This window comes from Pundamilia nyererei, unplaced genomic scaffold, assembly GCF_000239375.1.
Source record: "Pundamilia nyererei isolate P.nyererei 1_Seehausen unplaced genomic scaffold, PunNye1.0 scaffold00018, whole genome shotgun sequence".
Classification (NCBI taxonomy): Eukaryota; Metazoa; Chordata; class Actinopteri; order Cichliformes; family Cichlidae; genus Pundamilia; species Pundamilia nyererei.
In genome coordinates, this window is record NW_005187419.1 from 3,274,863 (window position 1) to 3,300,833 (window position 25,971).

Consider the following 25,971-nt stretch of genomic DNA (forward strand, 5'->3'; position numbering starts at 1 on the left):
CAGGTTAAAGGAAAGCCCTGAACTTTTGACCCCTACCTTGCTCTGGTATATTCTGAGGAAACACTTGTACCCTTTAAGGGAAGAATCACTGCAAACTAATATTATCCTGAATGATCACACTTATCCTTTGGAACATTTACATCATGATGGGAAAATTCCTTCCAAGATGGCAATGTCCTCCAGGGAGCCAGTGCTGGCTCAGAACCTTATTAAAACCCTTGATGTTGTTTTATCTGCTTAGTCACCTGTGTGCCAGTCGGTGAGATCTAAATCAGCCTCTCGCCTCTCTTGGATGATCTTTTTAGGTGTAGGTGGTGAAGTTTTGAAGATCCCTAAGAGAGGAGCAGGTACAGATACTAAAAGATACTAAAAATGCGTCCATAAGAGTCATTATGAATACATACAATTAAGAATTAACTTTTTTTCCCCATTTATGTATATAACTAATTATTTTCCACGTTGATTCAGTTAATTTAAGGATTGAAGTGCACAGGGTTTCTACATTACACAGCAGTTTCAGTTCACTGCGTTCAGCTGGTTTGCAGTAGTTAATATGGGGAATTGGTACCACGCAGGCGCAATATGAGACATAATTAACATCTTCAAAGCAGGTTTTAACTGGTTTACATTCCTGAGGTTATTACTTTAAAAGTGAAATAATAATAAAGCAGACATAAAGTGAGTCAAAGGCTTCAGAGGTCATTTAGAGGCTGCAGCAGTTGTTAGAGCAACCGCTCTAACAACAGAGCAAGGGGCGTCCCCCGGTGTGTCCATCTATTTATATTCTCCCCCCTTAATACGGTGCGCCATCCACAGCTGCCAGTGCGACTACTTTTGGAGCGACAGATCGTTGGGGAGGGACCGCCGGGGCTGAGGAGGGCTCTCGAGGCGGGCAGTACATGTAAGTACAAATGAAATACTTAATTCTGCCATTCTCATCTTCAAAAGTACAAAATCCTAGCAGGAGTCAGCTTGGAGAATATTTCAAAGTAGGTCACTTGTTGCCTGAGTCACCTGTTCAGTCTGACTTGGGGAGACACGGGTTGTGCATTGCACATTAGGGAGAATGGTTATAGTCTGGGTGTTCATTCACTTTAAATGCCCCGTGGGTAAAAAAGTTTCATGTGGAAGACTAAATATTGCTGTTACGCACAGTTTACGCATTAATCTAATGTCTGTGCCAGAAAGTTACTTCAGAAATGTACCAAAAAAGATCGAGTGTCCGTATTCAAAGTGCTGGAAATTACTTCTTGTCGTATAATCCGTCAAACATCCGTCAAACTTATCTTTCATGAATGATATCAAGTCACAAAGTACTGACCTTTATTTATCTAGCTAAAAAGTTTCATTGACATTACAACTGGCCATAAGCGCCAAAATCTAAGATAATAGTTGTATGAAATACTTAAAGTGGGGGGGGGAAAGGACTGCATTCATTATAATGTAGGTACAATACCGTAGAGCGGGGGTGGGCAACTCGAAGGCCGGTGATCTCACCCTGGGTCAACACACCTGAATCACATGGCTTCTGGAGAACTTCAACACATGTTGAGGAAGTAATTTAGCCATTTAAATCAGCTGTGTTGGATCAAGGACACATCTAAAACCTGCAGGACACCGGCCTTCGAGTTCGACACCTGTGCCGTAGAGTCATAAATATAAATGCAAAACAAGTAATTTCTTGATTTCATATAAAACCCCTTCTGCTGATTACAGTCTATTTACCAATATAAGCAAAGACATTATGCATAAAAAACACGGAAACACTGGGGAATCACTTTTTGGCACAACACTGGATTCATGTAAAACTTAATATTTGCGTCCTGTAAATAAGTTAAATGACTCATTGTTCAGCTCTTTGGTAGCTAGTATGTAGGCTGTTACCCTATGCTGAGTTGTTTAGACAACAAATGAGTTTTGATATAAAAAAAATGTTCTCCCCAGCGTGAGGACTTTGCCACAATGTGAGTTTATATCTACATATAAAAACAGACGCGTCGTGTGTTAAATCTCACGAGGAGCTGATGAGGCACGATGTGAGAAAGCTGCTCTTCCTCTTCGTTCTCTCTCCCTTTAATATATTCAAAAGCTTAACACGTTCTTTTGCTGCTGGTGTTAATATAAAACATCCCCATCATGATTTATAATCATAGACTGTTTTTGAAATGCTCCTCTGATAATTTGCCCTTGAATTATGGAGATTCATTAGACGAGGTTGGTGCAGGTAGATGAACAGGGCAGGTGTAAGTGGCTGAGGGCTTTATCTTGGCCAGCTTTTAATCTGGTTTACTTTCCTGCTGCTCAGCACCCAAGGCCTATTTTTTTTTAAATGCATACATGTTTTGCTTTTGATTTTTTTTTTCCAGTCTGTCAGAAAACTAGCAGTTAACTTAAGCATATACCGAGTGTGGGTCCAGAATTTTGGGGTTTAATTGCTACAGAGAAAGTCATGGTTGAAAGATAACACTTTACTGTCTCAATTCAACAATAAGAGGCTGTTTGTTTAACCTTCATCGCCTATTCATTTGAATATTATAGCTTATGAGTTCAGATCCCTGGGGCTGTGTGCATATCCAAAGCCAGTATCAGCTAGTGTCACTGGATTAGAACCCCATGATCCTCGCTGAGCCTCAGTGGTGCTCTCCCTTCCAATCGACAATCCTCCAGCTTGTCACATGACACATCGCTCTTTACACCTTTACTCATGTTTTCTTCACAAATGCATACATGAGAGTGGCATCAGTGTGAGTGGGGATGCTGGAGTGTTGCTCTTCCTGGGTCTGGACAGGTAGGTGAGTCTTCTGTGTTGACTTCTTTGTTTAAAGGATATGTGCACGTGTTTCGAAGTGACAACACAAATCCTTCAGCTGGTTGTCTCATGCAGGGATCACGGCATCTAAATAGAGCTTATTAAAGCTCTCTGTGGCATGGAAATTTGGGATCTGCAAACACTGCTGACAATGTCGCCTTCAGTTTAGTCTATCAAATGTGACATCTGGATATTCTGAGTGGGTTTTTTTTTTTTTTAATCAATGAAAGCTGGTTATGGATTTATGGAGACTTTTCTCTAATAGAGTAATTTGTTGAATCTATATCCATTTTATCAGTTCCTCAGTGTTTTTTATTTTTAATCTACAAATATAGGAGCAGTGAAACAAACAAATTAATAATAAAAGTTGCATCTTATACTTTGTGAACTCTGCTGCTGCCAGCAGCATTGAGCCCTGTGGCAGATCCATCTGGCGGACTAAGTCTGTGGCTCATGCCGCTTTGTTCTCGCTCCATTGTGCTTCCTGCACCAGGAATGCTGACATCCACAGTTTTGGAAAACACACAGATACATGTGCAAACACACATTTATGTGTGCGTATATTTGTGAGCACTCGTTTTGGGAAACTAGCAGTCAGTTCGTTGCTCTTTTTAAATTTTAAATGCTATATTAGAATATTTAGTTTTGTTAATGTTGTTTGTCACAATGATGCCATCAGGGACTTTCACTTCCTTGTACGTATTTGGAATATTATAATTCAAACAGGTTGCTATACCAAATGTTAAAAAAAAATAAAATTGGAGCCATAGCTGATAAGATTTTGTTTGTGTTTTTGATGCAAAACATGCTTCATGTTGACAGGTCATGGTAAAATACCTGATGGAATTTGAAAAAGAAACAGGACTTGTTCAGCTTAGCGGAAGAGACCAGCACGCCTGCAAACTGCCATCGAGACCTGGACCTGGAGAGGAGTTGAGCTGTGGTGTTGAGTTTCAGTGCAAGGGGAGATTCCTGCATGACAGGCTGGAACGGGTCATCTTACACAGACATGAATATAAGAAAAGGACTTTGATAAGACTTTGATGTACGCCACTTTTAGAAGAAATGGTTAATATGTAATGAAGCTCATTGGTGTTGTCTCTGACTTTTCTAGGAAGCCTGAAGGGCACTAATGTAATGTATAGTGAAATGTTTCTTATTTAACTAATCTATTTTTTATCTTTCAGGAGAAATACCTCATTCACTGTGGGACAGGCTGGATTTTAACCTTGGATTAATGTAATCTGTGAGGAAAACCAAAACAAGAAGCTCATGGAAACAGAATTGTACTGGAAGAAAGTTTGGCTCTCATGTTCTGCCCCAGCTGAAAAGTGGAAGAAGAACAGCTCATCTGTTTTTTGTTCCTATATGCTTTTTGAGGAGCAAACAACCATCTGAGTCCTTCTATGATGGAGAACGCCGTCCTGGAGCCCAGATCGGAGCGGATTGCCCGCTACAAGGCTGAGAGGAGGCGAGAACTGGCCGAACGCTTTGGCAGCATTGACGAGCTTCCTTCTAAGTGGGTGAGAAGGGATGAGAAAAAGGTTCATGAGCCAGCGAGCCAAGCGCATGGAGGAATGTTAAGCTCCCATGATCTGAGTGAAAAAGTGAACAGCAGAACACAGGATGTTACAAATGGATTAGAGACTCCTGCTGAGCCCGACTGCCTGAGAAGGTGAGCCATGTCAAAGGTGAAAGATGACTTCATTGAATGCCTTGAAGACTTAAATTTCAATCATAGCTCATTGTCATTGTTTTATTTTAGAATTACAGGAATTTGGCTGAAGTCTTGCAACAACTTCTTAGTGTGCAAAAACGATACAATTAGCACTTCAGGACACACACAAGAAACATGATAAGCCTCTTTGATGACCTTAGATACAGCACTGTCTTCCTGCTGTGGCTGCACAGGGTAGCAGGTGCTGCGAGCCTAATTTGCTCAAAAAACAATAAAACCCTAATTCTGGCAACATGACCATGACACTTGTCACCTGTTCACCGCTTTCAGAACTTGACAAGTTGTTGATACCTTCAATAGTTTGTATCATGGTAACTGCTAAGAACAGTGTGTGGCATCATATTAATAGTCAGTCAGATGACAGCGAGCGTGCATGTAGTGCAGATGGTTTAGATTTGCAGGTGGCTTCTTCTCTTCTGTGAAACCATGGAAAAAAACTCACATATTCTTGTGAGTTTTTGAGACTTCTGCATTATTAATGTGAACTGTGACAGAAGATTATGTTTTGTGCTCCTCATGTCATGTCCCCCATATCTGCAATCTCACCTCCTTCCCTCACTCATACCCTCCCCTCTAGGCAGGGTTCCCAGAACTCTGCTAGCATGCAGAGTGGGGAAGAGCCTCATGTCCCTCATGGACTCGACGGCCCACAGCTCCACACTCGGGTGTCCGTGGGCCAGTTGAGAAGTGCTCTTCTACAGCAGACGGAGAGCGGAGCACAGCCTGAGAAAGCGTAGGGTCGCCTGCATGCGCGTGTGATCCGGCCTGTCACTAACAGACTGTGTTCCACTGTGTGATAATATTTCTCTTCATCTCAGCATCTTCTCCCCTTCTTACTTTCTTCTTATCCTACTTTGTGTGTGGATAGTAGCTTCCCTGATGCTGGGCAAGCCACATCCTCTCTGGATCTGGCTGTAAACCCGGGCTCTGAGGGGGGTCGGCGACGCACTCGGCGTTACCTCCCTAGCTCGTCAGGCGGTAACAGAAAAACTAGCGAACGCTTCAGGACACAGCCAATCACAGCCAATGAGATGGAGGAGAGCAGTGGGTAGGGACTGTTTCTTGTGGGCATGATATAAAAAAAAAAAATAAATGGGAAGATGAGATGCCTGGCATGGCTAGGACTAAAGAAAATATTGTTTGCTGTGTTTTATATATTTAAAATAGTGTACGGCTAACATTTCATGGGAAAACTCATTAGGAACAAAATATCAGCCTTACCTGATGATACAGTACCACAACTTTTCTCTTATAGGAAACACTTATTTACCCTTGAATGATGCTTAATATTTGTTCCCCGTGATAAGAATGCACTAACCCTTCAGCTGAGGTGTGGCATGTGGAGCAGCTTTACATAAAAAACCAATGGGCGGTGTATTTTGCATGAGTTTATCTTCCTTAATAGCCTCCACAGTGTTGCTTTACCCAGCATGCAAAACAGCACAGTGTGTTGACTGTCTGAGCTGCAAATTGAAGCAAAAAGACACATACTGTAAACACCAAGCTGGATCCAGATCTCCATAACAACATTATCTAAAGAGTCAAGCATATGTCACCAACCTGTTCACCTGATGACCTCATCCTTTTGCTATTTTCCTCCGATTCTTCTAGGTGCTTGGATCCAGAGAACGAGGAAAACGGCAAAGGTAAAGCTTTCTCCCCTATGTGTTTGTCATCATCTGTTATTTCCGTGTGCTTTGCTGGTACACTGTGTGGTTGAGAAGGAAGTAAAAATGACAACAGGGAAAACTTACATGTAATATATTACGTGAGGTATGAAAGAAACATAAACAAATTGAAAAATACTGTGTACAATATTAAATTCTTGCAGAGGGCTTCCAACTTGCACAGTTGCCTCCATAAATTCATTTAATGGCTCAGGAAATAAACTGGGTTATATTTAGAGGATCACAATGCTCAATCTCTTCTGTAACGACAGACCAAACCATTTGGGCAGTGGAGCGGTGTTATGTACATCTAACTCTTGACCCCGTCATAAAAAGATGACAAGCAAGTCTTTACAGAGATTGACTCACTGAGAGTTTACACCACAGATAATAAGACCGCAGACACAAGTGGCCTTTATTGCTGTATGGATGTTTAGACTGTTGTTTTCAGGTCACACTGTATATCATTAAAATTGTTCTTCACAACTTTTTACTCACAGCTATCATCAATACAGAGATACCCCCAATTCCTAGACTTAGATGCAGTGTATTTAAGCACAGTTCACTAAGAAATTGCACCTGTGTTTGCTCTGTCTGCACCTGTGTCTCTTCCTGCTGTTAACTGTTTAAAAGTTTGATGAACCAAAATCTCTTAATGGCTGTTTTTAAATTTTTTTTTAATTTTCAAACGATGGTGTGTATTTTTCCACAGCAGATGTAAAAACAGATGACAGAGCCAAAATGAGTGTGGCAGCCAAGATGTCTCTGTTTAAAGTGAGTTTGAATTGTTACCTGCTTTTTTTGTTAGAATGTGAGATCCCACATAAACTCGCCTAAACACACACAGTAAATGCAATCACTCTGCAGTGTTAAAATTAAAGAAATGTATTCAATCCTTTATCATCTACTGTCACCTCAGCTGCTCAACTTACAGTCTGAGCGCTGAGCACGCAGAACACTACCTGGTCCTGTTGAAAGAATATGAATGGTCAAAACAGGTGCTCTCCTTGGATCCACACTTTGGTTTGATGCTTTAGTACTTATTAGAGGAAAGACCAAGTCTGTAATATGATAGATACAGAGCCTTATCTCGAAGCTCTTTAAGCTCTTTAGTCTCACACAGATGATGAAATGCACTGTGGATTTTTCTATTATTCCAACATTTCAGCTGAGGCACACTTTTAGCAATAAGGCATCAGGTGAAAATGTGCCAGACACTGTATTAACATTAACAACCACAGCAGCTGTGGTATAATTAGCCTGCTGCTCTGTAGAGGCAGCAGGGGAGGTAACTGAAGCCAGCAGGTCTCTTGTTACATTGTGACCTGCAGCATGCAGCAAGTGGCCAAGATGCTGCACCTTAGAGCTAGCTGCTTTATTCACCGGCTATCTGACCCGCTTTACCTCCCTCCATCTGTTTATACAAATAGAACAGGGAACATCTCGAGGGGACTTTTTACTGCCATTTTTGTGGTCTCCCTCATTATTTATGCAACAGGTGGAGGCTGTAGATTGAGGCTCCTATTTGACCTGAATGTTGTCGTCCATCTGCATCACAGACTGGGTTCAAACTGATTTTTTTTTTCACATTAATGTCCTCCCCACATCCTTCTCTGTAGGAGCTGGAGAAGTCTTCAGCCTCTGAGGCCTCGGCATTCCTCAAGCCTCGCTCAGGCTGCGTCTCTCATGAACGCAGGAGCCGGCGTGGCAACGACCATCGCTTTCTGACACAGCCAATCACCTGTGGAGAAATGGTGGCGATCAGGTGGGAGAGCTGTAGTGTTAACAAAACCACATCACATAATTAGCTATTTGACTTGATTGACAATCACTAAAAAAGTCATCTAGTTTTATTTAAGATTATGCATGTGTAGTTTTTACGTTTTAGTTTTGTGGGAATAAATAAATACATGCTTGATGATTTAAAAACTTAAAATGTTTAAAAACTTCAACTTATTAAAGTCAAATCTGTGAAAGCAAGAGACCTTGCTTCAGTGGAATTAAGTACTTACTGTATGTCTTATTTAAAAGTAAGAACTTCTAGAAGCGTGTCTTATTTAAGCAGTTATTTTTAGGCTCCTATGTAAATGAGTAAAGAGAGAGTTGTTTAGTGGTTAGGGGGTAAAAAACCCTGCATTTTTAGAATCAGTAGTTAAATGTGACAACATTTTCTTCAAGGCTTTGGTGACATATCTCTTCAAAATAGCCTTTTTCCCTACAAATTAAACTTAATATTGCAGCTACATTAAAGCTAATCTCACCAGATCACTGAGTTTTTTCATGTTATGTTATGCTTCTTTCCTACAAAAACGAGTAGACCAAGAAACAAGAAACAGTTTAAACTGTCATAAACCCATGCATCATGCAAAAACATGGTTGGCTCATACGTTTCCCAGCCTTTCTGTTTGGTGAAACAAGTTGCAAGGAATTTGTTCTGACACATTCCTGGCCAATAAAGAGCCCCTGATTGGCTCAGTGTCACCATATTTGCTCTTATAGATTTCTCCCATGTGTTTCTGTTCAGGAGTTTTTCGGTGCCTGGTTTCGTTTGGCTGTAACTCCTGGCAATGGGTCACAAATATATGCTTTTTTTTTTTTAAAGGAATGAGATTGTTGGAAACCAAACCAAAATTGGGATTGGATCTAGTTTGTTCAACCAGAATTATATGAATTTCTTAGGGGCTATTTTCAGTTACACATTTGCTGTTGTAGGGAGTAGCAGCAGCAGGACGATGTCTGTCAGGTTGACTAAAAATAACCTGTGTGTGTTCATGGTAATGAAAAAACACCCACCGTTTTCTCCACTGCTTTTGCACAGCAGTGTAGATCAAATGTGTAAGGCATAGGAGATTTTGACTAAACATAAATTCTTCTCTGACTTTTTGGTGTCATGTTACGCATCAGCACTCCCAAACCAGCACCACCAATGGAGGTCCAGTCTGTGCAGGCTGAGTCAGAGGAGGATGGTGACGAGAGTTGCAAGCTGAGCATGAGCGAGAAGCTGGCCCTCTTCAACAAACTGTCCCTGCCTGGGAGGGAGGGAGCCGGGCCTGCTGACGGGCCCCCAGAGAGACGAAGGCAAAAGGGGGCTCGGTACCGCACGCAGCCCATCACAGTGGAGGAGGTCAGTCTGGTGGGTAGAAAGCAACAGAACAATAAATGGGAAACAAATGTATTTAGAACTTCATAGACCAGAAAAGGGGCAGGAGTGGTTATTAATAGCAAGGTTAATTTGTTGTCTTTCTTCACTTCTTGCCTGCTGTCCTCTAAGTAAATCTATTATTGATCTTCTTTGCCCCTTTTTAGCTCCAGAAAGGCCCTGTTCAGCTTCCTGCCCTCTGTTTGTCCCCTCATCTGTCCGACAGACAGCAGGCCTCGTCTGTCAACCTGAAACCCAGTGAGGTACGTCTTTCACAGTCCACATCAGATGCTGGCACTGGACTCGGAAAATCTGGTCCGACTCAACAGGGACCACAGTGCTACGACTCTGAGCCAGGCTTAAAAGGAATCCTGAAGAAGAGTCGCTCTGCAGGCTCGGAGTGGAGCAGGACAGAAGCCTGTCAGGTAGATGCATCATACAGCCATGAACAGAATGGTGGAGGCTGTAGAGAAGCGGCGATACACGGGAGCAAAGCGGGAGGTGAGAGGGAGGGAACTTCTGCAGCACCACAGAGAGACAGACGAGAGACCTCTGGTATGGAGGAAGGTTCGCAGTCTGCTGCTCCCTGGAGGCAGAGGGCTAGAAACAGGAGGGAAACCATTGCCTGCACACCAATAAGAGCCTTGTCAGAGCAGGACGCTCCACAGCAATCCTGCCAGTCCAAATATGAACTGAGCTTTTCCTCTGAGAAAAACAGCGTAGACATCAATGGAAGAGCCAAGTAAGTCATGTAAATAAATGACATGATCTGATAAGAACTGTAAATGTTTTTCTTCTATAGAGTCAAACTGTTGATATTGCTGCATATTGGAAAGGTTTGCTAAAGACTTTGAAACGTATATTATTTTGACATCTCTGAGTTAGATAATAAAAATGATTCTTTACAGTTTTCACCAGAAATATTAAGTTTTCAGCAGCTTATATGTTGTTCTTTGATATGTTATATACTTCATACTGTGTGTAATGTGTCTTAAAGGCAGGAGGAAGACCAAAAGGCCATGAACAAGATCCATGACAACACCACAGATATTAAAGCTGTCCAGGTCACCTCAGAAGAGTGTGCGCCTAAAATGCAGGAGACAACCAACGGCAGCAGAAGTGAGGTGAGCAGCAAGGTTAACCACGTAAGACATGGACCATTTAAAAAAAGAGGTTTTGTCAGCGTTTACTTGCATGTCATTCTGTCTGATAACACTGAACGAATTCTAATAAAACTTTGTATTGGTGTAGAGTACGGTCATGTTATAAATCCATTAAAATTTAGCTTACATCCACCAGTTTCTTCAAGGTCAACTTTATGAATTATTGATAGTTATTGACAAAAATCGGTGAAACTCAGGAACTATGATTCTTACAAGAGTTGTGTGTCAGCATACTGAAAGTACAGCAGAGGATAAAATATCATGTCACATTTAACCTTTGACCTCTCCTTCAAGGTCAATAGATAATCTGAAGGTCAAAGTATATAATAATTATATACCACTATTTAAAATATTGTTTCTTGCTGCCACTGTTTGTAGCGACGACATATAGGAATAAAGGGAATGATATATGATTGTAAACAGTGTGTTACTTCTCCAAGGTCAGATAAGGTCAAATATTCATAAAATGTCTTTGATCTTTAAAACTTTGCTTAAATTCTGCTTTCTTTGTTTGTATTGGCAACATTTAAGAAATGATACTTGTATATGGGGACTCTATATTATAGTTTAACTGAATGATATTAGGCCCTGCGACAGACTGGCGACCTGTCCAGGGTGTACCCCGCCTCTCGCCCTATGACAGCTGGGTCGCCCCACGACCCTGAAAAAAGGATAAGCGGAAGCGAATGGATGGATGGATGGATGATATTAGACAATTCTATAAAAGCATTACAGAAGTTTTGCAGCATTTTTTTCTCTGAAAGAATTCAGTGAGAAAATCTTTGTTTGCATCACAGAGGTTACAGAGTTCACGCTTCTTGCCTGGTTTAAATTGAGGCAGAGGTTACATTTGTGGTTACATTTGGGTATTTGTCATACCACTGAAACCAGATATAGCATCTCTTATCTGCAGCACTCTGAATGTGGTATGTGCTGAATGTCCTGAGATCAGACTCGAGTTACCGTGGAATATATTGAGTCCAGTGAGTGTTTATGTACCAGGATGGGATTGGCTGTCCTATTACACGACGTGGAATGTAAACACACTGATTATTTGGCAATTAAATGATCTCAGCTTCACCATGCCGACACTATGTGTGGGATTTGTATATTAATCATTGTCCTACTTCCTTTTTATGTCTGTCATTTTTGTACTTCTGGCAACATTTATGTTTGTTTGAATTCTTTTAAATGCATCTCCCTGTTTTCCATAGTATCATGTGCAGGAAGAGTCAAAAAACCCTCATCTTGAGAATGACAACCTTCAGTGCTGGGTAAGCCTCAATCTAATAATTCAAAACCCATCCTCCCTCATCTTGATTTTGAAACCACAGCCCTTTAGATTTTGAATAGCTTTGAACATCTGCAGCCTGCCCCTCTCTCTTCTCTCCCAGGAGCCCGTCTTTGCCTCTGTCTATTCTATCAATACGCCCCAATATATCATGTGTTTTAATCAGGTAATTGTGTGAGCCGGTGCATGGCATTGCTGCTGTTTGATTTGGAGTGTTTTGTATGCTGTGAAAGGCTTTTGTCATCTCACAGATTCAGGCGGATGTGATGTGACAACCCTGTCACCTTGTCTCAAAATTACAATGCGTCACATCACAGCTCTCAGTTCACACTTTCCATTTAGGTGTGTGCTTACCAGATGTTCATTTTGGTCATGAAAGTTATATCTTACTCCCACGTTTCTTTATGCATGTTTCTGACCTAGTTCTAACAGACAAAAGTAAATGTGCATTGTACAAAAACTCCTTAAAATATCTAATGCAAGGCAGGATTAGGCAGAAAGGAACAGACTGAATGAAATGTTACACATAGAAAGTTTAGCTCTATGTAAAATCTTTATATTTTGTATCTTCTGTGCAATCCACTCTCACTGTCCTAGAATGCAAAAGTCACCATTTCTGTGTTTTGCTTTCACCTCCAGACTAACCTCTCCTTTGAGGCACAAGAAGTCTCCTCTCCTACGAACAATCAGAGTCAGCCTCAGTGGAGACATAAGGTGACGCACACCTGCATTTTTTTCATATTTGTGCGTGTATCTGCGGAAAAGCTGCATTGTAACGGATGCATTTCTCGGGCTCTGTAGGATAAAGGAACTGAGATTCAGATGACTGAATTTGGAGAATTGAAAACACAGCAGGAAAGCAAAGAGCAGGAGACTGGAAGCACGGCTAAGACAAGTAACTCACTTATTCTCCAGTTCTCATACAGTTCTGCTGAGCATATTTTGGCCTTGTTTATGAGGTTTTTCTCTCCTGTGTTTGCAACATCTAGGCCTTGCATCTGGTGAATCACAGAGAAATGGTATCGCTCACAGCAGGAGACACTCCACTGATGCTCCATCATGCAAAAATGAAGGTCAGAGCAGTTTTACACCACGAAAAACAAGCAAACAAATAAACAAACAAGTCTGTGTTGAGACTCAGTGCTTGTTTTATTCATCATCATATGGACAACGCTGGTTCCCACAATGTAAAAGCTCATTGAGGATCCAAGTATTTTAGCGTTTTCATTTCTTTCCCCCTCAGTGACTCTACAGAGTTCTTCACCAACAGTCACTACTCAGGAGGTAAAGGAAGAGACGCCTGTTGATGAACCAAACATGTTTGATGGCAGTTTCTACTGTGATCAGTCACCTCCTTCAGCCTGCCCCCCACCTTGTGGTGGGATTGCTGCCTCAGAGGGTGAGCAGGACCTGGGAGTCTTCTGCCAGACCAACACACACATGTAAGCATAGTTTTTTTTTCCTGCAAATGTGAGATTAGATTAAGTCCGTGCAATTACACATGTAAGCATAGTATTTTTTTCCTGCAAATGTGAGATTAGATTGAGTCCGTGCAATTTCTAAATAGTAAATACAAAATATAATTGTGTATCTAATGTAGTTTTTATGCTAAAACTAAAAGAGTAAAAAGCAATTTTCCTGCAAATTTATATTCACACACACAGTAGCTGATATCTTCAGTAACTCTGTATTGTCTGTGTGTGCTTGTTTGCAGATTGACCTCAGCAGTAGCAGAGCACAGGCGGTCGGTACGTCCGTCCCGTCGGACTCAAGGCTCCAGAAACCCTCTGAGGGCTCTCGCAGCCAGAGAGGACATCAGGCAGGACTTCATGGGAGAGAGAGTCAATTCATCAGCTCAAGAGAGGATCCAAGCAGAAAAAAGTATGCTAATTTATGTTGTTCCCTTCTCTTGTTACTTTCCTTCTTTTATGTTGCTCAGCTACCTGATATTGCAGGTTTTTTTCTCACTATAGAGTCTAAGAACTCATCTATAGCAGACTCACCTTCCTTAAGATCTGAAGAATCCTCCTCAGATGCCGAGACAGCTAAGTCTTACCCGCCCTTCAGCAGCCTGATGCTAATTCACATCAAAGGTCAGGAAAGGTTTGGTTCATCTGTGTGATGATCTGCTTGTGGTCAGGTGTTAAGGTTAACCAACACCTGTGATGACAGGAAGGCGGCATGTTCAGGTCCGCCTGGTTGAGCCCTCAGTGCGGTCACTGAACAGTGGAGACTGCTTCCTGCTGGTCACTCCAGAGCACTGCATCCTGTGGAGTGGAGAGTTTGCCAACGGACAAGAAAAAGCAAAGGTACCACCCAGGACAATGTTATGGTGTAGTAGCAGCATGTATGACACATAAAATTACAGGGAAAGGGTAAAGAGGTGAATAATACAATACAAAATAACAAAGTAGTAGTAAAATTATTTCCCATTGCCAGGAAATATCTGGTCATCCCTTAAACTTACTCCTCTTAGAAATTTACATGGGAAAGGATGTTTTAATAACTTCATACATATACCAAATTGGTTTACATTTATGCACAACAAATAAATAAAATGGCATAAAATATTACCCTTCAAGACCCAAAGAGCATTCTGTGCATAAAATGCAGTGTTTGCAGTTCTTGCAGTAAATTGTAAGCATTAAACCTTAATGGACTCATAAAGGTTGGTTACAGTTTGTGTGTTAAATGCATAATAAAGGACAGTGACGATATGAATCAAGAACGTCATACATCACAGAGTTCAGTTAATGATTATCTAAGTATCACAGTATGTACCTTTACTTTTAAACATTAACTTTGGTTGCGTTTTAAATGTATTTATATTTTATTATGGAACAGTGTACTAAACATATATGGGGACAAAGTGTGGAGACAAAACACTGAATGAGTAATTAAGTCAACATTTTGAGATAATAACCCAAAATATTTCCTTACAAGCTTCCATAAAAAGGTGATATTATTGAGAGGACGGTGCACACTGTCATAGACTCTTTTTAATAGTTATTTGTACGTTTCTATTATTATAACAAAGGTTCAAATATCTGTTTGTCTAAAACTATAGCTGATTTCACACATGAACGGGTTGTGACACTTATAAATTTATTTCTTTTCATGTGTAGCACTCAGCCATGTTCTTGTTATTGGAAATATTTTGGTTTGGTGAGGAGAGTTTCCTGCAAGATTTCTAATATAGGCCAGAAAAGACTGCAGTAGTAAAATAAAAAGAAATTACAATATGCTTTTACTATAGACTATGTTCTGTTTGGGTTAGCACAGCAAAAAGGTCCTAGGTTCTAATCCACCATCTGCTCAAGGCCTTTCTGCGTGGAGATTGCATGTTCTCCCTGTGTCTCTGTGGGACTCTCTGGGTACACTGGCCTCCCTGTGACCCTGAATGGGATAAGTGGCAGAAAATGGGTGAACTATATTCTGTTACTGCTGATTATCATATTATTTATTTATTTTTTGTCAGGCCTCTGAGCTAGCTTTGTTCATCCAGAACCAAAGGGACCTTGGTTGTTTGGCTTCCCACGTTGTCCACCTGGAGGAGGGCATGAACTCTGACAGCAGTGTGGCTGCAGACTTCTGGAGTCTCCTGGGAGGAAGAACACAGTACAGAGGTTGGAAGTAAAACATGTACTTTTCAAATATATCAGAGAAACACATTTTGAATTGCAATTTTTCTCCTTTTATAATTCACCTGTTGTTTTTTCATCCAAAACATTAGAAAATGTTTTTTCCTTTCTTTTACTCACAGGAGCTTGTGCTCCAGAGGAGGATGAGCTCTATGAGCGCGGTGTGGTGGAGTCCAACTGTGTGTACAGGCTGGTGGAAAACAAACTGGTGCCTCATGAACAGGCTTGGGCCTCCATCCCCAGCATCACCCTGTTGGCCTCCTCTGAGGTCTGAGCTTCAATTCTCGGCTCCCTAATTACTTATATTGTAGTTGTTTTGGTTTTGGGTTTGTTTTTTTGTTCATTAAATGCTTGATTGTAGAAAAATAATGGAAGAGAAGTTAATCTCTGACTCTGTTCATATCTCTTTGTCATGTATGCCCAGGCCCTGGTGTTTGATTTCGGCAGTGAGGTCTATCTGTGGCTCGGACAGGACGTTTCCCTCAGGAGGAGAAATGTTGCTCTCCAGTTGACTCACCAGGTGTGGGTTGGAGCTTATGACTACAGCAACTGTCAAGTAAACCCACTGGATCCCACTCAGTGTAACCCTGCAATTCAGCTGTAAGTCACTAATATATTACACATAAAAAGGAGCCTCTCTGTATACAACATTAAGTTTGCTGTGCATTCATAAAATGCACTCTGTAGAAAGTAATTCTTGGTTAAGTGTGCCCATGTGACATGCTCTAAAAACCCTGCTTGATGTTTAAAGTCCAGACTATATTTTGACATTTAAAAGACATATTTTAAAGCAAGCAAGTGGACATGAACTACAAAATACTTGCAGAGAGTAAAGGTCTTCTCTCAGTGTACCATATTCCACAGTCAGAAAATATATTACAACTTGTGTATATTAAACAAGGTCTTTAAAGGGCTTCCTTTCTTCATTTATTTCAAGAGTTGGTTTTTTGCAGTTTAATGAGATTTAAGCTTTTAAAGTATGTGTGTGTGTATATGTGTGTGTATATGTGTATATATATATATATATATATATTAGTGTGTGTGTGTAATTATGTCTCTTGGGAATGGATGTCTGTAAAGCTTGAGTCTGGACTAAGACAGACTCTCTTTTCTATTTTGTTTAATGCTTGTGTTAGTTCTTTTATCGGTTTCATGGCATAACTTTGTCCACAGACGAGGAGAAGGCCGTCCCAGCTGGGCTCTGTTCGGCGTCCTCACTGAGAGCAACGAGACAGCTCTGTTCAGGGAGAAGTTCCTGGACTGGATGTGCAGGGTTGGAGGCAGAGAGGAAGCAGCTTCAGGGACTGATCAGACGCAGGTTCATATCACATTCAGAGATATGATGCGGCACATGCAGTTTTCAGACACTCAAACTAGTGTGTTTCAGTTATTGCACTGTTTGTGTAAAATTATAGATGTGAAGAGTATATCTAGATCAATTAGTTTTATTAAGTTTCCAGCTTGATAGAAAATTAGTCTCTATTAAAAATTTTTACTAAAAAAACAACAAATTTTTATTACTGGAAATATTGACTGGAAATATCTAAAACCTATTTATAACTAGCTACCTTTTATTTCTACTGAAACTCATGTGCAGATATCTAAATTTCAATTTTGACTTTTGCTTTTTAAAAGTGATTTTTTTAAAACACTGAAATTCAGTGTCTGCGCTTCCTCTCCATAGTCCATCCCAGTCCAGTCATCCCAGCCGCTCTCCCCTCCTTCAGACCTCTTGAGTCCCTGCGATGCCAAAGCTCTAGTATCGGGTCAGTGCTTAGAAGGTGACAGTTTGGTCCGTACTGTGCTGGCTGCGGTCGATGTCCAGAGAGGTCATGGTGTCATCATGCTGACGGAGGAACGTCAGATGGAGCTTAACACAGTAGCGGTGGACACCTGGCACGTCCAGGAGTTTGACGACAGTGAAATCCCAGTGGAGAGCAACGGACAGCTTTATGAAGGAGACTCTTATGTAATCCGCTGGAAGTACAGCATCAGTACAGCTGGTCAGTAACCATTTTTGTTTTTTATTTCTAATAGATTGTACTTTTAATGCTATGGCAATATTTTGACTGAGACATTTTAATAATGCTTAACACTCTCTCTTCGTTACAGACAGCACAGACAGCTCAGATGAGTGTGGGACGGATCCAGCACCAAAGGAAAAGACGGCCTTCTTCCTGTGGCGAGGCCGTCACTCCAGTGTCAGTGGACGGGACACAGCTGCTTTCCTTTCCATCGGGATGAGGAACCACGAAGAGTCGCAGGTAAGCTCATAGCAGTCAGATTAGATCACCTTCTTATATTAAAGTAGAACCCTGGTAACTGTTAACTTTCACAGCAGTGAAAAGCTTAGTTTTATCCTCACAAAGAACGCACGCACTTCACTTAGTAGAAACATTGCATTATGCGAGTATACCCAAACAAATTAAGAGAAACAAAGAGCACAAGCAAAAGTCTTTTACTTTATTTTATTACAAGTATTTTTTTTATTGCAATGCAAAGAGGCAGTGTAGGAGGAGAAAATAAGCCTAAATGGCTGTGTAGAAGTGAAAGAAATACATAAATAATTTAACAGACAATAAAAATGGCACCAACAACAACAAACACCCAGCAAAAGCTTCTGAAACATTTTAATGTTTATTAGAGTATATTTCAATACACAGAGGCATATAGTTGGTTTACAACTGCAGTAAAAGTTGAATGTAGTTTAGAGAAAAGTGGCTTGTTTTAAAGTCCATGGAGTATTTAAAGTATTAAGAATGAAAAAACAGACAAAGGTGATGACATTTTACTTTGTAAACCACACTACCACTTTTTGTTAGTTTGTTACTAGTTAGATAGTTACTAGTTCTGCCTACCTGCCCACACATTGACCCTTTTGAGAACAGATTATTACACAATGTTAGCCACAGAAGTTGAGATTATTTCTGCTGGCATGTGCACATCAGTGGTGAATTTATTATGAGGTTCCTCTAATAGCCACTAGTGTTCGAACTCTGGGACGAGCAGTATTATAGTGCCAGTCCGTTGTAGTGCCGTTGGCCCTGAAAGGCATCGAAACCTTAAAAGCACAAAAATCCAGATCCCGTAAAACAACTGAAGTATGAAAAAGCTGCAAAAGCTCACAAAGGACATATGAAATGCAATTAGAACACATTCTTGCATCTTTTTCTTCTTCACAACACCAACAAATCCTTCTTAAAAAAATAATATTACAAGAGTAAGAGGGACACAGGACAGAGTTTGAGAAGCCAGTACTATTGATGATATTTCCAGCAGACATAAGTGCATGCAGCTGTTTACCATCTTTTGTGTGGTGTGTTTTGTAAGGTGGTTGTGCCTCAGGGAAAAGAGCCCCCCTGTTTCCTGCAGCTTTTCAAGGGAGGCTTGGTCATTCACAAAGGAAAGCAAGAGGAAGCTTCCATCAACACAGGTGGAGTAAAATCAGCTTGGTTTTCAGTCCATTTTCCTTCTCTTCTTTGTTTGAATGTTGTGATTATCAAAACACAGAAAGCTGGCGTCTGTTTTGTGTGCGAGGGGAGCTCCCAGAAGAGGGTTTTCTGTTAGAGGTGGACTGCTGCTGTGCGGGTCTGAGGTCGAGAGGCTGTGTTGTCCTGCTAAATGGCCAGCAGGGAGTGCTCTATCTCTGGATTGGTTGTAAGGCTCACAGCAGCACAAAGGAAGTCGGCAAGAGGGTGGTGGAGGTCCTCACTAAAATGTGAGTCACATGTTCTTATTGCGCTTTTTAAAAGTTCTCAGTATCAATTTTTATTTTTTTTTAGCTTGAATGTACTTTTATTTTTTGTTTGTTTGTGTGTTTTAGCTGTCCATCAGAGGTGGGTTTAAGCAAAAGCAGCCCTGTAAAGGTGCAGATAGTACAGGAAGGTTCAGAACCAGAAGACTTCTGGACAGCACTGGGACAAAAGGACAGGAAGGCCTATGACTGCATGCTGCAAGGTGCAACGCAACACACACTGTGCTTTGCTGTGGACTGTAAGCCTTCAAATCATAGTAAGAAACAACTCTTTTGTAATGGCAGATCCAGGAAAGTATAACTTCACGCCTCGCCTCTTCCACCTAAGTGCCTCTTCTGGGAGTTTCCAGGCCGAGGAGCTGCAGAGTCCGATGCAGATGCCGGGGCTTGTGATGGCAATGCCTTTTGTCCAGGAGAGCCTATACAGTGTACCACAACCAGGTGAAAACAGACACAAAACAAACTAAATTCATCTTATATTCAACTCTGCTTTTCAGTTTCTCACCTCTGTCATTTTATCTGCAAAAAAACCACATTTAAAAAGTAACAGAAAATTGCTTCCCTATACACTCATCTATTGTTTAACTTCATCTATCCTCCCCCCTGCCAAAAACATCAGTCTAATGTAATTCCACTTTATTGCCCAATTTCCCTCTTTGTTGTCTGCGTGCCAGCTTTGTTCCTTCTTGACAACCGTCTGGAGGTCTACTTGTGGCAGAGAGGTCAGCCTGAGCAGACTGAGAGCTCCTCAGCCTGGAAACTCTGGCATCATGAGAGGAAGTGTGCCATGCAGACAGCGCTGCAGTACTGCAAAGGTAGTAAGAACTGAGGGAGAGGAGTTGGTTTCATACAGAACTTGATAAGTTTTAAAATGTATTGTTTATTCTGTATCCCAGAAATAAACCAGAGAAGGCCGCCACATGCGTATCTCATCCTCGAGGGGGCTGAGCCTCTCACCTTCACTAATGTCTTCCCGCGCTGGGAGAAAAGCCTTGAACCTCATGCACAGGTATGAACATGTTTATCCAGAAATGAGCTCAAATGTTATAATTTGGTTTAATTTTAACAACCTCTGAATCTCGTCTAATCAATATTTCTTCCCACTTTAACATTAAACATTAACATTACATTAAAAAGCATTCCTTTTTAGGGCTCATGTGCAAACTTTAACTGTGTCATAGAAGAAGGCGACCTTGTAGCATCTAAGATAAGTTAGCCAATGAGCAGCACCTTTTCCAACCAAGATCACAACACTATGTGTGTTTGGTACTTTAGATTTAATTATGCTCATCACAAATGATACAGAGGTTGGATAAATTCATAATTCATGTTGATGCCTGGGGATAAAAAAGATTCATTGCTGAATAACCTGCAAAGCTTTCCTTCTTTCACTCTTATTTTATTGCCTTGTACTTACATCACAGGTCTCAAAATGACTATAACACTAAGGAAGTGAGGGTCTAATTGTTCCTTAAACCTCATTTATATAAGAAAAATTAAGATTAAAGTTGCAGAAGTGATATCTGTGGTTTTAAAACTTTAAGGCCACACACAAGAATCAAGGTTAATTTTTTGTTGTTGTTTCTCTGTGAATTTTAAAAAGGAAACAATTTTTTTAGGGGGATCTCGGTGACTAATATTTTTTTTACATTTTTTTTGCACATGGTTCAAAACTTTAAACCTCACCTGTGGAGAACCTCTCATATCTGAAAGTGGTCAGCCCCACCTTCATGAGTCCCCTCAGTGTGGTCATTAGTTAAGAAAGGGCACCACGTGTCAGTCACAGGTCAAATGTGGCAACACAAAAAAACCCCACTGGTATTTGGCAAAAAATTGTTTGTCAGTAACTGAGGTAACAAATGGCTTAAATACATCTTCAAGCATTGTGGAAATTTACAGAATACACATTTAATGTCTATTTTTTTGCCATGTCTCACTCCTTGGGTGTGACTCAGGGTGATACAGGGCGAGCGAAGCTGACCTTGGTGCAGGACACCCTGGCCCAGCTCATGAAGACCCAGTATCCCCTGGAGGAGCTGCTGCGGAGCCCCCTTCCTGAAGGAGTGGACCCCCAGCGCCTGGAGGTCTACCTGTCCAATGAGGACTTTCAGGTAAACTGATGGATGATGTCACCATCTTGCAGTGATGTGCCCTGACCAGCAGGCTTCAGCCTTCACCAGATTTTCCGAATGAAAATGCTGAAGATGCTCTCATGTTTATAAGCTAATGATAAATATAGAGCGGAAGTTTTGCCGCAACTTTAATGTTTACATTTGTATTGGATTTAAAAATTGATTTCTACTTTGTCTCCTCCATAAATAAATTACTTCAATTATGTTTCAGACTATTTTGGAAATGAAGAGAGATGAATATGCCTCCCTCCCAAGCTGGAAGCAAATTGATCTGAAGAAGAGCAAAGGGCTGTTTTGTTAGACAATGAAATAAACTGGAGGCTGACTGATGCTGTGACAGCAGAGACTTCCTTGTCTGCTGCGAAAGGAAAATGGCATGGGGGGGGACATAAGAACCATGTTTCCACACAAAGAATTGCTCACAGCATAATACAACTACAAAGAGATCACTTTTATTTATGTCAAATTAGTGTGTGGACTTTTTATTGGACATTCTTTAAACCTACCAAATGGTTGAGAGAAAATAAACAAACTTTTTTACTGTCTGTACAAATCAGTGAAAGATAATAAAAAAGGTTATATGGGAGTAAAATAAAGACATCAGTAACAAACATTGGAAAGAAAACATAGGAGTGCTTACAAAAAGATTAATGCTAATAAACAATGTAAACAGACAAAAAAAGGCTAACCACTTCCTAAATATTTCCTCCTTGATCAATATCTTTCCACCAAAATGTTCTGAGCTGCAGTTTCTCCTCAATTTTGATTCTTCTTCCCTGCTTAACGATTGCCGCAAGAACCTTAAAATAAGAGTGTATGGCATTGTAATCTGTGACGTGTACTTTACAATCGTGTCACACTGATGTGTTCATTTGTCTGGAAGCCTTGTGTGCACAAAGCTTTGTGCCATGTGTATTGTAGCTGTGGCCAATGTGCTCATTGTGGCTGGGAGCGATGCCTTATTAAGGCTCCTTGGGGATTCACTATTAGCTATGCATGAAGGGACAGGTAGACATGCTCCAATAACGTCCCTTTAGCTCAAAGCAACACGCTAATTCAGTTTCACCTCAATCAACACACTGTTCCAAACACCCTCATAACACAGCAGTACACAAAGACATACTGTATCTCTCAATGATGCATGGAAGCCCATTATTTATTAAAGGAAAAACAATCTATGTAACACATGTATTGCTTAACAAATTTTGATGTGAATGTGTCAGTCTACTTTAATGTTTGTGGGTTTTTTCTCTTTTTTTGTAGTATACACATAGAAAGGGATGCTACAGCTGGATTCTACAGCAATTTTTTGTTATTTGTTTTTAAGATATCACTCTCAGGTTGGTTCATTGTCCATCTCTGACATAAACCCCCCCAAAAAAGAACCTAAAACAAAACAGAAACAAGAGTAGCAAACAAAAAGAACCCCTAGTATTTTGTTAACATGATCACATTGACAATGCTAGCATGCTAATATTTAGCATAATGTGGCTGCGTTCGAAACACTTTTTTCATTTTGTTGTCAGCATTTCTTGACTTACTGTCTAGCAATCACGAAGTCCAGAGTCACTGGAGAGAAAATGGTAACATGCTAATAATAGCATGCTAATCTTTGCTAATTAGGCTAAGTTTTCCCCATCTAGAGTAATTTATATTTTACAATATGGCTCTACGTCTGGAGAACAACTGTCACAGAAAATAAGGTTCCTAAATGACTACCGACAAGATTGAGTCCGACACTGATTCTTGGCCTGTGTTTGATAATCATCTTATACCAACTTTCATGGTAAGTTGTTGAGGAATCTCTCAAGAATAAGTCAAAGAATTAAAACATTGTTTGGGGTCTTCTACAATCTGTCTGTACACGTTTCTTTTTTGCCAAACAAACTACTGAGAGCTTAATTGTAAGACCAGCATTGCAATATCTGAATTAATATTAATATTTGCCAGTGTGGCTAGAAACTTTCAAGAGGAAGAAACACAACTAGAAGAATCTTTTTCTGTGGTAATAATATCTAAATCCTTTGCTGCTGATCTTAGAAAATTCACAGTTGGGTGATTTTTAACAGCATAAGAGTATCTGAGGGATTAAAAAAAACAAAACACAAAAACAAAACAAAAACGTCCATGACTAGCTGACCTCCAAAATTGGAACCATCTCGGGTTAGTCTTCAATTCACCCAGTGTGGGTTCACTGGCTAATGGGTATTATTTTCCTCAAAATGGATTAGCTGACTAAGCCACCATGTGACTATGCAGGCCTAGTTAGGCTGGATTTAGGCCTACCGCTCAGTGATGGCACACTCAAAGACATTTCCAAAGACATTCTGCTGTAAAAATATCTGCTGTAGGGTTACATAAAAATGTATGTGTGTCAGCCTGAGAGATCTACTTTGAAAATATCACTATGCAGGTGTAGTAGGGTAGGTGTGTAGGTGTAGTAAAGTTACTTTAAAAATATTTCATGGTCCTTGCATCTATGATCACAACCTTTTATCTGGAATGAATAATGAGTTTGGGTAGTGTGCCTTTTTGACTCTTCAGACGAACCAGGTGGTTTGCTTTAGATGGCCTGTTCTCTCTGAGCATCAGCTACAGGTATGCATCGTTCTGGTTCAGAAGCTAGTGCTGCTTCTCGCAAAACCACCATGTGATCTTCAGCCGCATGGAGTGACTGGTCGATCCAGTCTAAACTGCCGGACATGTGACAGGCGTTGCGGGTGACCAGGACCAGGTGGCTGACAGAAAGGAGGAGAGCGGTGGCCCTGAGAATGAATAAAACAATCATATTCAAATCAGTGAGCTGCTGAAGGAAGAAAAGCATTTTTATCCCAACCTCTATCATCCATTTGGCCATCTCCAAAATTATTACAGATAAATCAAGTCCTGTTGTTGCTCCCTCCTGGCTTCTTCAGGCACCTAACTAATCACTGAAGCTGAAAGTCTTTTGCATTAGGCTATCGAAGTCACACCTCTCTGGAAAAACAGATCAAATTACCTGGCATCCAAGAGGATTGGATCCAGAGGAGGGTACATAGATCTGACTACGTCATCCACCCTGTGAGACGGACAACGATAAAAGACGGTCAGTCCATCTTAGTTACAAGATAAAGTTATAAGGAGTGTATCACGTTACCTTGGGCTGATCCGCTTAGCCACAGTGATAATATCACTCAGGCTGGCTGGTGCTTTAACTTTTGCCCCTGAGCCCATCGTCATCGCAACCAGCTTTTCAGTCAAAGTGTGGCAGATCTATATGTGGAAGTAATTGTAACAGCAGCAGTTAGCCAAGTTAATAACATCTAGCAATTAGAAAATTACATAAATGTCATTAAATCTCAATATTTAACTTTAACTTTGATGCTTAGTAGACAAGTTGCTTTTGTGACTTAAACGAACGGGAGCTGACAACCGAGACATTCTCAAGTCAGAAAACCCTTCAAGACTTTGATATGCCTACTTAATCTAAACAGACATATAAATTAAAGTTAGAGCTAAATCAGTAAGTTAAATATTTCTGTTACCTTCAGGATAGAGATACAGTGAGACACCAAACCACTGTTGGAGAAAAGAAAACTCAAGAAATTATTTGCAATCCCTGACAGAAAACAGTACATGCATAAAAGCTGTAAACTTCTATAGTTCTACAATGACATGTGTAAGACATACGAGGCATCCTCTATCCAGTCCTCATTCTCTAAGATTGCTTCAATGTGAGGGTTAGTGATGACTACATCATCCAGCTCCAGCTCAGAAGGTTCGCTCTGAGTCTCCATGGCTCCAATCAGATCCACTGTGGGTCTGTGAAACAACAGAAGTACGAGGAAGCTGAATAAAAACTCATTACAGCAGAGAGTAACTGCAGATTGGGGATTATTTAGTATTTACATATATGTGTTGCAATATATCAAAACACTTTTTAAGAAATAAGAACTTTTTAAAAACCAAATGACTAAATGCTGAACAGACACAAACCATGTCCCTTAAAAGGAGGTATTCTACTCTGTAAATCAGATTTAATCTGACTAAATGGTGATGGACTGTTATTAATTTAAATCATATTAAATTCATTTGTTAAGGCCAAATTATATTCCTACATGCCTAGATTATTATGATGAAAGGCCTGATTTACACTTACCACACACTTTATTAGATAAACCTCTTCAACTGCTTGTTAATCCAAATATCTAATAAGCCAATCACATGATTGCATTGCACCCGTCACTGCATTTAAACATGATCAAGACGACCTGATGAAGTTCAAACCGAAGACCAGAATGGGGAAGAAAGGTGCTTCGAGTGATAATGAACATGGAATAGTTGTTGATTCCAGGCTGGCTGGTCCAAGTACTTTAGAAACCACTGTTCTACCGGCACTTTCTCACACTACCATCTTTAGGGTTTACTAAGAACAGTTCAAATTTAAAAAAAAAAAAAAGGGAAAATATGCAAGTATTCTCTGGAAGAAAATACATTGTTGCTACCAGAAGTCAGAGGAGACTAGCCAGACTGTTTTAAGCTGACAAGAAGGCAACAGTAACCCAGTTAACTACTTGTTACAATCGTGGTATGCACTCAACATATGGGCTACAGCAGCAGAAGACCACATTGGGTACCATTCTATCAACAAAGAACAG

The 25,971-nt window shown here is 40.5% G+C and overlaps 2 protein-coding genes across 8 annotated transcripts in view; one reads left to right on the plus strand and one right to left on the minus strand.

Moving 5' to 3' along the window:
• The first annotated feature begins 820 nt into the window (after positions 1 to 820).
• Positions 821 to 23,187, plus strand: LOC102207841 (supervillin-like). Of its 6 annotated transcripts, none has more exons than XM_005726176.1 (33): positions 821 to 901; positions 3,997 to 4,484; positions 5,125 to 5,280; positions 5,416 to 5,595; positions 6,159 to 6,193; positions 6,927 to 6,988; positions 7,834 to 7,979; positions 9,119 to 9,347; positions 9,521 to 10,095; positions 10,351 to 10,477; positions 11,731 to 11,790; positions 11,911 to 11,973; positions 12,447 to 12,521; positions 12,609 to 12,702; positions 12,797 to 12,880; positions 13,051 to 13,249; positions 13,522 to 13,688; positions 13,781 to 13,900; positions 13,980 to 14,116; positions 15,286 to 15,433; positions 15,571 to 15,716; positions 15,873 to 16,048; positions 16,622 to 16,766; positions 17,133 to 17,451; positions 17,561 to 17,712; positions 18,779 to 18,881; positions 18,959 to 19,166; positions 19,272 to 19,405; positions 19,488 to 19,643; positions 19,877 to 20,017; positions 20,099 to 20,211; positions 21,158 to 21,313; positions 21,546 to 23,187. In XM_005726176.1, exons 2-33 carry the CDS (start codon positions 4,216 to 4,218, stop codon positions 21,633 to 21,635), a joined length of 4,965 nt encoding a protein of 1,654 aa, XP_005726233.1. In that variant the 5' UTR covers positions 821 to 901; positions 3,997 to 4,215; the 3' UTR covers positions 21,636 to 23,187. The 6 variants fall into 6 exon arrangements, with proteins under 6 accessions (XP_005726233.1, XP_005726235.1, XP_005726234.1 ...); XM_005726178.1 differs by having other exon boundaries at positions 9,119 to 9,338; XM_005726177.1 differs by having other exon boundaries at positions 6,930 to 6,988.
• A 67-nt stretch (positions 23,188 to 23,254) lies between these two features.
• The window catches only part of tmem98 (transmembrane protein 98), a 5,449-nt gene continuing 2,732 nt past the window's right edge, over positions 23,255 to 25,971 (minus strand). For both annotated transcript variants that reach the window (XM_005726183.1, XM_005726182.1), the window contains exons 4-8: positions 25,004 to 25,135; positions 24,859 to 24,892; positions 24,471 to 24,586; positions 24,333 to 24,392; positions 23,255 to 24,099 (exon numbers count right to left, since the gene is read on the minus strand). In XM_005726183.1, coding sequence (XP_005726240.1) covers positions 23,898 to 24,099; positions 24,333 to 24,392; positions 24,471 to 24,586; positions 24,859 to 24,892; positions 25,004 to 25,135 — 544 coding nt within the window. In that variant the 3' untranslated portion in view covers positions 23,255 to 23,897. The remainder of the gene's footprint in view (positions 24,100 to 24,332; positions 24,393 to 24,470; positions 24,587 to 24,858; positions 24,893 to 25,003; positions 25,136 to 25,971) is intronic.

Excerpts from the sequence above, each read along its gene's own strand:
- LOC102207841 (XM_005726176.1), top strand. The coding sequence starts at position 4,216 with ATGATGGAGAACGCCGTCCTGGAGCCCAGATCGGAGCGGATTGCCCGC. Across the intron at positions 4,485-5,124 it reads GAGCCCGACTGCCTGAGAAG|GCAGGGTTCCCAGAACTCTG; the intron begins GTGAGCCATGTC and ends CCTCCCCTCTAG. Across the intron at positions 13,901-13,979 it reads GATGCTAATTCACATCAAAG|GAAGGCGGCATGTTCAGGTC; the intron begins GTCAGGAAAGGT and ends CTGTGATGACAG.